General features: G+C 47.2%; 2 protein-coding genes across 2 annotated transcripts; one reads left to right on the forward strand and one right to left on the reverse strand.

Moving 5' to 3' along the window:
• The first annotated feature begins 253 nt into the window (after nt 1–253).
• Nucleotides 254–8839, forward strand: LDLRAD1 (low density lipoprotein receptor class A domain containing 1). The gene is made up of 6 exons (XM_019291711.3): nt 254–1421; nt 1802–1856; nt 3427–3558; nt 3981–4118; nt 4617–4745; nt 5467–8839. Exons 1-6 carry the CDS (start codon nt 1401–1403, stop codon nt 5610–5612), a joined length of 621 nt encoding a protein of 206 aa, XP_019147256.3. The 5' UTR covers nt 254–1400; the 3' UTR covers nt 5613–8839.
• Nucleotides 8329–14922, reverse strand: LRRC42 (leucine rich repeat containing 42). Its single transcript, XM_039555767.1, has 8 exons — nt 14847–14922; nt 13484–13971; nt 11232–11363; nt 10073–10191; nt 9630–9718; nt 9434–9547; nt 9204–9288; nt 8329–8814 (listed from the first exon to the last, which is right to left on the reverse strand). The coding sequence occupies exons 2-8, from the start codon at nt 13954–13956 to the stop codon at nt 8558–8560; spliced, it is 1269 nt and encodes a 422-aa protein (XP_039411701.1). The 5' UTR covers nt 13957–13971; nt 14847–14922; the 3' UTR covers nt 8329–8557.
• Between the last annotated feature and the right edge of the window lie 40 nt (nt 14923–14962).

Below are 14962 nucleotides of genomic sequence, written 5' to 3' on the forward strand. Positions count from 1 at the left end.
GCAGGAAACAGATGGTGGTAGATGTCAGGCTGTAGAATCACGGAATTTTTTAGCTCGGAAAAGACCTCCACGAATGAGTCCAACCATTCCCCCAGTACTGCCAATGCCACCAGTAACCTATGTCCCCAAGTGCCACATCCACATGGCTTTAGGGGTAATTACTCCACCACTGCCCTGGGCAGCCTGATCCAATGCCTGACAACTCTTTCAGTAAAGAAATTTTTTTCTGCTATCCAATCTAAACCTTCTCTGGTGCAACTTGAGGCTGTTTCCTCTTGTCCTGTTGCTTGTCAACTGGGAGAAGAGCCCAACCCCCACCTGGCTCCAACCTCTTTTCAGGGAGTTGAAGAGAGTGAGAAGGTCCCCCTGAACCTCCTTCTCTCCAGGCTAAAAACCCTCAGCTCCCTCCCTCAATTACACTTGTGCTCCAGACCCTTCCCCAGCTGTGTTGTCCCTCTCTGGACATCTCAGATGGACATTTGTCTCCAAGAGGGGGCTGACTCCACATTTTAAACTCTTCATTGTAGATTGTTTTGCAGGGTATGCATAGCTGGCCTGCTTGACCTGGCTCTTACACAGGCCTTTTAGTAAACTCTTGCAAGAACAACCCGGGCTCCTCAAAGACTTTATGCTGGTGCTTTTTCTCCCCACTACCCCCATGGAAAAGCTGCCTGCTCATGAAATTTCATCCTTGAAGCTGTAAAACTCCCCTCTGCATGTGCTGTGCCAAGACCTGCAGCCAGCTTAGAGGGCTGCAATGTATTTGTAACTTCGTGTTTGCTGTGGGCTGAGCTGCTAAAACTTCCTGCAGGCCTGGAAATTCAAGCACACAAGCAAAAGAGGACCCTGGAGGATTTCCTGAGCCTGTACTCATTGCCCAAGCAAGGAAGCTGTTCCAGATGGTTGTATCCTGCACAGCTCTCCTGAGATCTCATCATCTGGCAGGAGTCTGGGCTGGTGCTGCCACAAGGGCAGTGTGACAGCTTTGTCTTGGGGAGGAGGTGTGGAGAAAGGAGAGTTTCATGAAGATGAGCAGACTCTTCCCTCAAGCTTTCATTGTGAAAGGGGCTTTTCCCTAGCTGGCACTGGGGTTAATTCAGTCAGGATGAGCTAGAGGTGAGTGTTCCTCTTCTGGACTCTCAGCAGGGCTCTTGGCTTCCTAAATGTTTGCGTTATGATTTGTCTGAACCCTGCTGTGAAACACTGTGACACAAGAATGACAGAGGTTGTGGTTGGCTTTCGTTGAGGGCTGGAGCAGAGGCTCACCACCGCCCTGCCAGTCCCCTCCTGCCTGTGCAGTGCTCTCCTTGCTCTCCTGCCTCTGTTGGGTTTGTATCCCGGTAACATCGCTTCTGCTGAGGTGCAGAGAACTCCCTGTGGCCCCTGGAGTTCTGGGAAGCATGAACAAAACTCATCCCCAGGTACAGTCCTTCAGAAAAATCCTGCTGTTCTCTGAAGTACTTGTGTTCTTGATAGTGCTATTTGCCTGACCTCTTTATTACTGCTTTCTCTGAGATTTTGAGTTGCTTCTACTTAACTTGATACAAAAGAGAAGTGTTGATATAAAGCACTGGACTTGGTTAGTGTTTGTTTTACAAATGGGTAATTAAGGTTTAAAAGGTGATGTGATCGGTTGTTTTGGGAATTAAAGCTGGGCCGTGTTTCCACTGAGGCAACTTTTGCTTGTATGTAATAAAGGAGTACATGGTGTATTCCTGGGTAAGATGGTGTGAGAACTAGAAAGGCAAAGTTTGTGTGGCTGTGGGATTCTGTAAACAACCTTTTATCCCTTTCCTTCTAGAGAAACGGTGATGTAGCTACTTTTGGTTCAACACAGTCCTTCTCTGGAGAAAGAGGTAATGAATAAAATGCAGAGTTCTATTATTAAAGTATAAGTCAATTGAAACTATTGATGTAATGTAACATACAGCCAGTATTTATGGGCTGTTTGGACTGATTTTCCTCCTTTTCTTTGTAGTGAAATATCCAGACTATAAAATTAATAAACTTCACCTGTTCTGTGTTGGCCTGGAGCTGGCAGTCATATGTATAGTGGTATGATAGGTCATCCTTGTCTGTCATAATGAGCTTGCTGTGGGTTTCCCATACGTCTTAATAGGCAAACTTCTGCAAATTTTGCCCATACTCTGAAGGACAAGGTGGGATCAAACAGAATCAAATAGCAATCCTGTAGATCAGGTTGCAACATTTCATCACTGCCATTATTTTATACACAAGTCCATCTGTAATTGTTGTGCTTTCTGGTCAGAGGTGTTTTGTAGACACAGACATGCTGTAATTCACCATTTCTCTTCTGAGCTGAAATGTTCTGTGTTTGGCTCCTGCTTGAGTGTGACAGAGGGGGAGGTTGCTGGAATCAGGATCCTTTTGCTGTTGAGCAAAGGCTGTGCCTTCCCTTGAGTTTGAACACTGAAACAACTAAGTAAACACAAAGCACAGCTAAGACAAATTCTAACTTAAAAGTTCTTTAAGTTCCTTGAAAGCTTTTTAAAATTATAATTAAAGATTTTTACGTTCAGATACACCAAAAATCAATATACCAAAATCAATTATAAAGGCAGGATTCTCTTAAGTGACTGGTTACACGTTTCTGAGATGACCACACTAATATTTTTTGCTATTGGTGTGGGAATATGAAGGAATGGAGGAAAATACCCAGTTGGTTTAGAGGCAAAGCTCCAGGTGCAGGTTGCTGAGGTGAGGGTGGGTGCCTGGCGTTGCTCCTATGTGTGCTGCCCTTGTGTTGCAATGACTGTGGGTTTGGCCTTTAGCTGCTGCAGTTGGTTTGATTTATGTACCTGACTTTCTGAAAGCTGGAGTCCCTGGAAGGTTGCTGTGTCGTGGAGATGTCGTTAGGGAGGGAAAGGGCAGCTCTTCAGTTCCTTCTCAACATTTTGTGCTGATAGTCCAGCCTCATTCCATGGGGGTGTGAGTCCTGGTTGGGGCAGAAAGCCTGAAGTGCTGTAAAATGAAATCTTACTTCTTGAGGAGTTTTGTTGTGGGCTCTGGGAGGGCACCTTCCCCAGCCTGACACGGACTTGCCTCATGTTTTGGTGTCACTGCTGTCCCACAGGGTTGGGCAGAGGCTTGGCCTTCATCCTTCTGCATCCGAGTCCACAGGATGAGCTCTGATGGAGACACAGCGTTTGTGCCATTCAATCCCGGTGCTCTGTAACAGCAGCACAGGTTCTTCCACACTGCAAGCAGCAAAATGCCCTGTGAGGGGGTGTTTAATGCTGGAGCTTGGCTCTTTAAACTCAGCTATCAACCCCTAAAGCCCAGCAGCCCATACCAGTCTCGCATGCAGAGACCCCAAAACATCAGCCTCGTGTCCTTGCACTGTTCCCCTCTGAGATACCCCAGACCCTTCCCCAGGCCCTCACCTCTCTCTCTTTCCTCCTCCAGGCCACTGCCATCCACGTGGTCCCTGCACTGGCTGCACACAGAGACACCTCTGCATCTCTGCCGTGGCACTGCTCGTCCTTGTGGCTGCCCTGGCCTTGGGAGTGGCACTGGCACTCCTGCCACGGGCACCAGGTTGTATCCCAAGAGTGGTTATTGTTTTGGTAAGGGAGGCAAAAAAGATGCTGCATGAGCACAGCCCTCATGTCCATCACTGTGTGTTTAGTGGTGCTCTCCAGCATAGACCAGGAGGAAGGAAAGGGACAAGCAGGGTGATGGGGGCTGTGCCAGCTTTGCACAGCCCAAATGGCCACCAGCCATTCCCTGGCTCTGCTGTCCTGCTCCATAGGGCTGGGATAATTCTGGGTAGCACTGTCACACTTAAGACTATTGGTGTGCTTTTCAGACTCTGCCATGAACCTACTAGAGATTAATCCCGGCCCCTGGTTATTTCCAGAACAAAAAATTAATTTCAGAACCCCCCCTTTACTCCCCTTGATCTATTCCTTGTATCATAAAAATGCTGGAAAATAAAGGTCTTCTTGCTTTCCCCTCAGTGAACCGCTTCTGCACAGCGCCCAATAACCGGACAGGCTTCTTGTGTGATGACAGAGTGACCTGTGTCCCAGCCAGCTGGGTCTGTGACAGGGTCAGCAACTGCAGGAACGGAGAGGATGAGCAGGAGCAGCTCTGTGGTGAGTGGTTTTGTTGTAAGCATCCCCCCTGCACTGGTCTTCCAGCTGTGAGACAGCAGCCACGGTTTCTCTAATCCTGTTCCGTGCTTCCAGCTGCCTAAGCGAGCAGATAAGCCTGGTAGAGCCTTTGTAAGGCAGATGCTGAGAGATGGCACTGCCCAAAACCTAGCAGGAATGCCGGGAATCAAAGACTCCAAGCTCCTCTGACCTTCCCAGGGTTTTTTTTTAAAACCATGCTGTAGTTTTCCTCCATCAGTGAAGCTGTATGCCTACATGGGTAATTTACTGTTCAGTCACCCTGGGGAAAAAAACTAAATAAAGCAGAAACCTGGGGCAGACTTCCTGTGTCCAGTGACAGAGCTTCCCCATTTGTTCATGTTCATTTGATACTGCAGGGGAAGTGTCCTGACAGCAGCCTTTGGTGTGTGCCATCCCCATTTTAGCCAGCGTGTCTATGCCTGGTGGAGTTAAGCGTGCCCTCTGTGTGTGTCCTTGCAGGTGACTTGCCCCACAGCCTCCCAGAATACCTGGTTTTCCACTGCAGTAACCCCAGATCCTGGGTCTATGCTGACCAGAGGTGTAACGGGATGAACGACTGCGGGGACTGCTCTGACGAGACAGGGAGCTGTAAGTCTGTCTGCTGGCTCCTGCCTTTTCTGCTGATGGATTGAGACAGGTTGTACAGGTGTGGTGCTTGTGGATGCTGCTGGAAATGCCTGGAGACTGGCATCCACCACTAAAACACAAAATAGCTGGGATAGGGTGTGAATAAGAACCATGCAGACTCAATCCCACCAGCTGCCAAGGCTTCTGCATCAAAGCCTGGTGGCAACTGAGAGGGGAAAGGTTTTATGCTTTGCTCCCAGACCCAAAAGCTGCTCCTCCTCTGTGGCTTGCTGATGTGGAACAGTTTTGTCAGGATGTGTAGCTGTAGTCAGTAGTGGCCATTCATTTTGGCCTTTGGTAGCTGGTCAGCAGATGGGCACATCTCTGAGCTGGGCGGGAGCTGAGTCTCAGCAGCTTCAAAGCCATCGAGATCCTCCTCTTGCTAAAATGAGCAGCAGGTCTGCTCCGAAGTAAGCTCCATAGTTTGGGGGAAAAAAAGAATTACGGTTAGTTGTTCCTCCCAGGATGGCCTATCTGCCATGAAGGTCATTGCAATGTCACACTCTGGTTGTCTCCCATGAGTAGCACCAAACCTGTGTCTTCTTTGGTGGGCTCACAGTCGCAGGGTTGTCACAGTGGCTTTTCTGCTGGGGGATGAAAAGGTTTAACCCATGTAAGGAAGGAGGGGGGGGGGGTCAGTGCAGCTGAAGCATTTCAGTTCCCTGTTTTCCATCCTTCCCAGTGGCCGCCTGCCCGCCATGCGGGTGGGAGTGGTGGAGCTGCAGCCCTGTGCACTACGACTTCTGCTCCTGCATCCCCAGGAGGCTGTGCCGGGATGGCATCCAGCACTGCCTGGGCTGGTCCGACGAGTTCATCTGCACACCCTGAATCCTGGCACCCACCCTGCTGGGGACAGCACGGTGCTTCCCACATGTCGCCCTGGAGCCTTGGGGTCCTCCCCTGCTGCCTGCTTGGGAAGCTCCAGCCCAAGCAAATCCTCCCCAGCAGTGCAGTGACACCGACCAGGGACCAAGGACCGAGGGCACGTGGCAGCCCTTGGCTGGACACCATCTGTGGGACAGCTCCCAGGAGTCTGCTGCCGTGTGAAGGTGAGCACTTCCTGCATGGGCAGCACTGACTCGATGCTGTGCTGTGCTGGAGATGCTTCACCAGCCACTGCTGGCACAGCCCTGGGCCGGGGTTTCTCCTCTATGAACGTGCTGGGGCCTCTGCAGGCAGCCATGTGAGGGACACTGAGAACTGCCCCAAGGAGCAGAGCTGCGTGAGGTGAGCCTCCAACACATCTTCACAGTCCTGATCTTCACTGGCAGGAGGAGAAGCTTCTATTTGTGTTCAAAACACATCTGCAGGTGGTTTCAGCAGTGACTTTGAGGGCTCTGTGTTGATGCTCCTGGGACGCTTCCTTGGGAGTGCTGTGCTGGGGGTGACACCGTGGGGAGCTGCTGCTCAGACCACCTCCTGCTCTCTTCTCAAACCATAAAGGACTACACAGAGAGTGTAATGGCAAGGAAAACTGGAGAAGTTTCAGGGTTTTGGGGACAGAGTAGCTGTCCCTGACAGCCAGGGTAGGGAACCAGCAAGTAAATAACCTGCAGGGCAGTGCAGTTTTGCAGCAGCAGGTTGAGAACAGCCATGGAGCTGGGATAGGTTTCACTGAAGTTGGCAAAGAAAGGAGGAAAAAGAAGTTGCAGCCTCAGAGCAGAGAGCAGCAGAAAATCAAGTGCTGCTCCCAGGGCGGTGTGGGATGACACTGGATCTGTTTGCTGCTTGTTTTGTTCCTCTGCCAGCAAGGCAGGATCAGGCAGCCAAGCCTTCAAAGCAGTCCTCAGGATACAGGTATGGACATGACACTGAAATTTAAGAAAGATGAAGTTTTCTCTGCTCCTTTGAAAATCTCATCTGTATCTAAAACATTGTCTCTGAGGAAAACCCCACATTTACAGTGAATACTTTTACTTTTCTAGGCCCAAAATAAACATGAGGTGATCTTTTTCCCATTGCCACCCCAGGTCATAGATATTTAAAAATAAACCCCTGTTCACTCATTTCTGCTCTGTCCTGTGATCTGCAGCTCTGCCTGTCACCATAACTCAGATCAATGGTGAATGTTGCTTCTAATTTGTCACTGGGATACAGGCGGAAATCTGAAAGATCTTTTTATAAATAGCTTTACAGTTCTGTGACTCACACTTCACCTGGAATATGGCAAAACTCTGCATGGGGGAATGTTAAAGCTGCTTTTACTCACCTGTCCCTCTCCAGGCCTGGCCAGGGTGCAGGGTTTGTTTTCTCTGTGCCTGTAAAATGTTATCCCAGTGCAGTAAGGATTGAACTAATCAGCTTTTAAAAAAAAAATACAGGAACCCTCATGCTCAGCACAGGGCCCAGGTAATGGGATTGGTAAAAAAATGTGCATCTCTCCGTGGTCAGATCAGCAGATCTCCAATGGTGGGAGGGCTGGCCAAAAATTCCATGGTGGCAATTGCACCAGAAGCAGCTTGAGGGGGAAGATTGCACATCTTCCTCCCCGTTGAGCTGCTGTTTTGAGTCACAATTTGTGCCATTATTTGTCTCAGCAGAGAGCTGATGTAGTTGTCAGGGGAAGCTATTAATAGCTTTGAGGTTCTGGGAAAAGAAAGTAGGATTTGAATGCAAGTGTGCCTGTTTTGTTTGTGTGTAGTCCTTTTTTTTGAGGAAAATTCAGCAGTAAGGGAAAGACAAAGGGGTTTTGTTCTTTATGCATTTTTGAGCTGAAGTTCATTTTCTTGGCCTCTTCATGGTTTCCAAGGATGTGCTGCTTTTCTTGGTGATGAATTATGGTAAACAACAGTGTAAAAAGGAAGATACCCTCTGAAGAAGCACTAGTAGGGGAAACCTGGAGAAAATCTTTGGCCTCATGAGGCCTAAGAGGACAATGATGGGCACTGTGCACCTCAGCCAGTTTTGATGGAAACACTCAGGGCAGGAATTCAATGACAAAGTTACCTGCAGCATTACAGCTGCACAGACCAACACAAAACAGGTCTGAGTGTCAAGGTGTTTTACAGCTGATCTGCATCATTCATATTTGAATCAAAATGCCCCTCAATGTTTTCAGATGGGGAAGTACAGTTAAGTGTATTGCAGGCACACTGAAAATGGGTTTTAAACCACAGAATGATCTCAAATGCAGTGAATTTTTGTCAGGCAGAATATATTACAACTGCAGAGCATAATCTCTACAGTAACCTCATTCCAGCTCTCATGTCCTGGGCTAAAATGAGAAAGAAAGGGGACTTGTGTTCCACTTTGGGCTTCTGCAATGACTGTGGTGAGGTGTTACAGCCTCGTGCCTCCCTCCCCAGAGGCCTGTGCTTATCCTTTGTGCTTCCTCCCTCTGCCACAGCCCCATCAGCACAGCCTGGTGCTTTCAGGCTGAGGTTTCTGTTCTAGCAGCACTGTAAACATCCTGTGGCACTTGACAAGCCCAGTGCAGCTTCATGTCAGATGAGCTGCAGTGATTCGTGTCCTGCCCCTTGAGAAGCAGGAGAGCAGGGATAGGTCCAGCTGTTCTGGCGAAAAATACCTTCATCAGAAGAGTAAGTTAAGGATGACAACAAAAACTTTATTTGAAAAAATTATTATGTATTGAAAATATACAGTAGTATTACCAACCTTCTTGTCTCTATCCCTCCCCCAGCACAGGTTACCCCACAGGCATGGCACAGCAACCAGATTTAACAGCACTTGTCTCCTTTGTCACTCCCTCTCAATATGTCCAAATCCTCTCATCAGCAAGAGAATAACAAACAAAAGACCCACTTCTTTCTGACTCAGTAGGTATTTAACAAATCCCAGTCCTCTACAGTGAGGCACAGATGCTTCTGTTTGGAAGTCCTTTCTCTCTCTTGTTCAGCCAAAGCTCTTTTTTTATTGTTCTTTAATTCGTGGCTGCCTGCAACCTCCTTTTTCAAAGGTAAATGGCAATTTTGAACTTTATCCTTATAAAACTGCAAGTTTCCAGATGCTTTAGTTTCTGGCTCCACCAGTGTGCATTTGACTACTTCCTCTATTCTGTGTGTCTTGCCATCTACAAGCAAAAAAAAAAAAAAAAATCAAGTTTAGATTTTGGGAAAAACAGAATTCTCCTGTAAAATGCATAACTTTGTGGTACAAATTGTTTTGGCCAAGCCAACTTGGAAATGTCCAGAGGAAAAAATATAATTTATATTTTGGACTCAGATTTTTAAGGAAAAAAATCAATTGTTATATGTTGCCCTAAGCAGGCTGCTGTGCTGTACTTGAATTATCCAGCAGTCTAACAAACAAAAAAACCTCAAGTACATTGTAATGCAGTTACACAAAGGGCTAAAATTGCACGGCTGAGATGCCATTTGTACTAAAACCCCATAAAGTATGGAAGTACTCCCCACAGAAAAGAAAATAAATCAACTCCGTGGTGTCCATGCAGTTACATACAGAAGTGAAGAGCTGCTGCTCTGGATCTCAAGTTGTGCTGGGGCTTCATGGACTCCATAACTGCCTGTTCCCACTGCAGAACTGTCTGAAAGAACAGATGAAGGAGTTAAAAAAAAAATTTACAGAAATACCATTTGAAACAACTCCATCCCTTGTTCTTTCCTATTCAGCGATTTCGTGCTCTATGAGGCAAATTTTTAGAGAGTAAAGCAGATTTAACCCCCCCTTACCTGTTCTGCCCATCCCTCTGTTTTACAGTTACTGTGATCAAATTCTTTCAGAGGCACTTTTGAATGAACCAGGCCTATCTGCATTTGGAGCCGCTTAATGACAGCATTGACATCCTGGGAAAAAGGGAAATACCACAGTCAGAGGGCAAGAACTTTTATTATACTTGTCCAATAAACTTTTTCTCATTATTTTTACCTTGAGACCTGTCCCAGAAATGTCCAAACAATTCAATTTCTTGAAAGAAAGAAGGTATCCAATTCCCACATCTGTGATTTTAGGGTTACCTGTGAGGCCAAGTAAAGTTAATTAAGCTGCATGATGTGGAAAAAGATGATCAAAATACCAAGGAAGTATTTGTTCCAAAAGCTAATACTGGAACAAGACTGACTTTTCCCCTCTAATTATCAAAATACAAATATTTACAATGCCAATTCTCAAACTCCCAAAACTATTTATGTAAGTAGCCTGAGAGTTCATGTCTGCCCTGTGCCTTCTGGCAGGTTGCTGGTGAAATCTGGGGTTGAGCACTTGGCTCACGGCAATCAACAAATTAATTGTATTGCTTCAGTACTAAGGAGGACAAACTCTTTATCAGAAAGGACACAGGTTCTTTCTGTTATGAAACATGAAGCACTTACAGGACAAGTCCAGCACCAGCAGATTGTCAAGCCCCTTTTTCAGCACACGGACGGGCGCTGTCATCCTGCGCAGGCCAGCATCTGACAGGGAGTTGTCCTTCAGGAGAAGCCTTTTCACGCTGGCAGGAAGAGACACAAACATGTAGTTTATGGTCATTTTTTCAGACAGTTTTGCAAAATGTCCTAAAACTCTGTGTCAGAAGGGTCATCTTATGCCAACCCCTACAGGCTCACTGTAAAAAGCAGTGACAAAGGAGCCTGGGTTAGCAGGAGTAACAAATATCTTTATATTTCCCTGCTAGCTCAACAGAAGCACTACTTGAGCAGCTATTCCCACAGCTCCAGTGACAAACTGATCCTAGAGCCAAACATTTGCCAACAGAGACAATAAGCTTCTTTATACCCTGAAGTTCTTTATACCAAGGCTGCCAAACTGAAATGCACTCAAAACTAAGAAAAATGCTTGGCAAAATGAGAGAGGACAGATTTGATAAGTGATACAGCAATGATTTTAAGAAAATAATGAGGTATTATAACATAGATTAACAAAACTCAGGAAAAAATATCACACTAAAGTGCTCTCTTCAGAGCACTTCAAGACAAAACCTTGATGCAAAATGCACCAAAATCTTACAGCAACATAACATCCTCAATCAGCAGTCATCCTACTTATGGTTTCCAAAATCCTCAACTTGTCATTCTTTACTACCAAACAAAAATAGAAAATTTACCAGTTTGAGATGTTAACTAACCAAATATTCAACCTCCTGCTTGCAGAAATCTTCGTCTAGAACACTAGTTTTGTTAAAAACTTGGCTGATAAAGTTCCCCCTTGAAAAAGGAAACGTAAGTGTAAAACTGTTGCAAATGCCTAAGATATATTTTTTACCCAGCCAATGAAAATTGTAAAATGTTGATTTAAAAACATGACACAGTAAATTATCTTGCGTATTTTTAGTACTTTTCATGATTCAGTATGTGCCTTGTGTACAATAAATTCTGTACTTTGTTTACCTCCAGAACAGGTTTTATGAACAACCAAAATCTTCAACCTTACACTCTGCAGCCTTTGAAACTTCCCTTTAAAGTCTCAGCCTGATTCTTTGAACTGCTTAGTGGTAGGAAAGAAAGTGTCATTTTTAGCTCAAGAAATTGGTACCTAGACAGGGCCTCTTTGGTGAGGTGTTCCAGCAGCTCATGTTCATCTCCAAGTTTACAGCAGGAGAGATCCAAACACGTCAGCTCCCGGAAAGACTTAATTTCTTCAAGCTTTTCAGAGATAACCAGGTATCTGCAAAGGCAAAAAAAACTCCATCAGTGCTCAGGCACATAAGAAGGTGTCTATATCCTCAAGTGTCATAAGTACAATGTACTCGTTTCTGCTCAGGATCTATGTGAAAATTGACAGAAATTACCCAGCTGCACTAAGTACCTCTTTACGTGCAGCTGGCACACAACATGTCTGAATTCCCAGCCTTCTCCTTAAATCACTGTCATGGTTTTGCTTTGATGCAAAAAATTGGACTAACAAGACTTCAACTTGCAAATATTACTATTAGGAGCTTCTTTAGAGATTACTGTTGTATTATTTCAGAATAATGGAAAATATCCCAGTTTATCCTAAGTCAGCTTCACCAACTGCTCTTCCTCAGTGTCTAGGAAGGGTATAGACAAATCCACGTTCATCCAGGTTTAAAATCCACCTCAAATGTGGATTTTAAACAGGACAGGATAGCTTGTCAGTGGCAAAATTTTACATTTTATATATGTCAATAAAATACATGATCGTGGTAAAAGTCCAGGACTGGCCAGAGCTGCGGCTACACCCCGGGCAGCACTTCCTCAGTGGGTTATTTTTTTAGCTATGCTGGTTCCCTGGTCTGATTCACTCAGCAGCCACGCAAACATCTGTGCTGGAGCTATTCAGTAGGAGGTTTAGAGATGGGAACAAACCACTGAAGAATGGCAGGCATGAGTATGCAGTAATGAGCACGTAGCCCTCAATACCTCCCCTGCAGTCACCTCATGCTGCCCCTGTGGCAAGACAAGCTCAAAATTCACTGATCTCTCCTGAATTTACCTCATATTCCCCATGGCAAGACACACCCCGAGGTCAGCATCGTCACTGCATAAACTGGGGGTGATTATTAATTTGATCCCTCCAGGAACACCTCTTAGTCCATGCAAATAAGGGGACCTTAATATCCTCCCAGTGTAAGTTTCCCCATCAAACCACCCCCCAAAACCCTTTGCTGTGCAATTTGGCTCTGCAAAAAGCACTACATACAGTCAGTCAGAGCACAAGCCAGTTCTTGAGAGAGATTACTAGCTCAGGGGGGTTCTGGAGAGGAGAGTGGGCTCTTTTAGAAATAAAATTCATCAGAAAATGCCTTAATGCCTCACTTCCTGGATTTCAAAGACTTGATACTTAACTCAGCTTTCTGTAATGGCAAAAAATGCCAGAAGTAGCTTAATTTCTAAATTAAGGCCATAAAATTATCTGTGCTAGAGATAAAAAGGGAGTAGGTTTAAAGGATAAAACAAAGGATAATTGACTTCTACTCAAACATTCCTACTGTGCTCAGAACACCCTTGGCACTTCAGATGAATATGCCAGTACTTTGATTTTAAACTGGATAAACCATCCCTTTTTCAAGGGCAGAGATGGAAGAGACGGGCTCTATTATTGGGAAAGACTTCAGTAGGAGCAAGGCTTTAAAACCATAAACCAGTTTTAAACTTGGCAAGACTCTTTCAGTGAAAGATGTGGACACTGAGAAGATGGAAAAACTAGTGCTGGACTGTAATCAGGACCTTGTTAAAGTACACTCAATATGGGGATGGCAACAAAAATAAATTAAGGTAAAATCTGCCTGATTTCAAAACCTGCAACTTACCCACAAGTCTGTATCTTCTTCTGAGCCCCCAGAATGAGACAGGACAGCAAGCTTATACTTAGTAAACCCAAATAATTTGCAAGGGTGTATTTTATCTGTACAGTCAGCTAAGTGTGTCAAAAAGCTTTTAAACAGCAATTACAGAAACATCCCATGAAATGCCTGAGAAAGCACTAAGCACATGGATTTCCACAGAAGTGCTGATCATTATTGTTAAAAAATAGTTGCAGGTTGAATCCTCCATGTAAGATCCCCTGTTGGTTAAAACAGATGTAGTCTGTTACCTGTATTATGATTTGTATCTTAAAATGAAACCTGCAGCTGCACTTGTAGGAAAGGGATGGGACAAAAGGCAGCAAGCACAAGAATCAGATAAGGCTCAGGGCATTCCATTAAAATTAGGTGGTGTTATAAGCCCAAAATATATTTTTATTTAATTTAATTTAGGAGAAGCTTGAAGTGTGCTAGCAGAAAGCCCTGGCAGGTGACAAGATTTGTTAGGGGACACACTTACCTGTTCCGCAAGCACAGTGAGCACAGCACCAAACTGCCATAGGCTTCAGTGAACTTCTGCAGAGCTCTCAGTCCCGTCACTGGCTCTGTGAACTTTTGTCTTGCTTCTGCTGCTGAAAAGAGCTTTTCAGCAATCTGCTCTGGGAAACCAATCAACGAGTCAATGTGATCAACATTGTCAGAAATGTAACCCAGCACTAGGCTGAAGAGGGACTTGGCTGAGTAGCGGAGGTTCCCCTCCTTAGTGTATGTGAAGATGAAATGATCAGTCCTCTGCCTCCTTGCCCTATCGTCCTCCCTGTTCATGCAAAGCTCCACTGAAAAACTTCTGGAAAACAGACTAAAAGGTCTTGTTTTGGGAGTGACATTCTGTACGCCGCCTGCACCCGGATTTACCACGTGCAGCTTCCCATTTTCACGCACGTATATTGGCCCAGTATCCAAATGGCTTTCTGAGTGGAGACAGTACGACATTCCCCTCGACCAGCTCTGTAAAAACAAATCACAGACAGGTGAAGAACAGCCGCAGAGGAAAACACGACCCAGGGAAGACCCCAAAGCTGGCAGCTCCCCTTAGAGCCCTGAGCATGGCCACGTAACCCTGTGGTGCAAGGAGGCCAGGCTGTGTGGAGCAGGGGTGTGAGCTGCCTGCCACCAAACCACACACCCCATCCGAGTGGGAACTGGACCCCGGGCTGGCTGAGAGGCCCAGGATGGATCCCACGCCCGGGATGGAGGCAGGGGAAGCGGGAGAGGAGCTGGGGTTGAGTGGGAAGTGTCCCCACAACCAGGCCTGGCTCTGCTGCAGGCAGGAGCAGGAGGAGGAGGAAGAGGGCACATGTCTGACTGCAGCAGGGCAATGGAGACTGCTGGAACCTCCCTCCCTGGGAGGGTGGGCATCTCCCGGTGCCCCCTGCCCAGCCGGTCCCGGGGGGCTCTGGTTCGTGAGCGGGGTCCTGGCGGGGGGCAGGAGAGCTCAGAGCTGCGATGGCGAGGGGCAGCAGAGGGACGGGATCCTCTCAGCTCCTGCCCTGCGGGGCTGGGGACCGGGTCCTGAGGGGCGGGAGAAGATCGGGCCCTGCCCGAGGAGGGCCGGGGGTACCGAAGGGATGGGGAGGCGGGGGCAAAGGGATCGAGTCCAGCCCGGAGCGGGGTCGGGGGCCACGCTGGAAGGGTCCGTGAAGGGATCGGACTGTGCCCGGGGGTGAGCGCGCCGTGAGCGGGCACAGCCCCGAGGGGCGCCAGGGGAAGGGGCACAAGGGGAGGCGGAATAAGGGGAAGGGCACAGGGGGAAGGGTCCTCGCCCCGCCGGGCAGGGAGGCCAGAGCCCCGCTCGTTCCCCCATCCTCCCGGCCCCCACCTACCTGCCCCGGGAGGGGCCGCGCCGTCAGCCGGGCCGGGGCTCCGCGCTCCCGCCGCCCGTCCCGCAGCGCCCGCGGGCGGCGGGCGGGGCCGCGGGGGGCGGGGCGGAGCGGGCGGG

This window comes from Corvus cornix, chromosome 8 (assembly GCF_000738735.6).
Source record: "Corvus cornix cornix isolate S_Up_H32 chromosome 8, ASM73873v5, whole genome shotgun sequence".
Taxonomy (NCBI): Eukaryota; Metazoa; Chordata; class Aves; order Passeriformes; family Corvidae; genus Corvus; species Corvus cornix.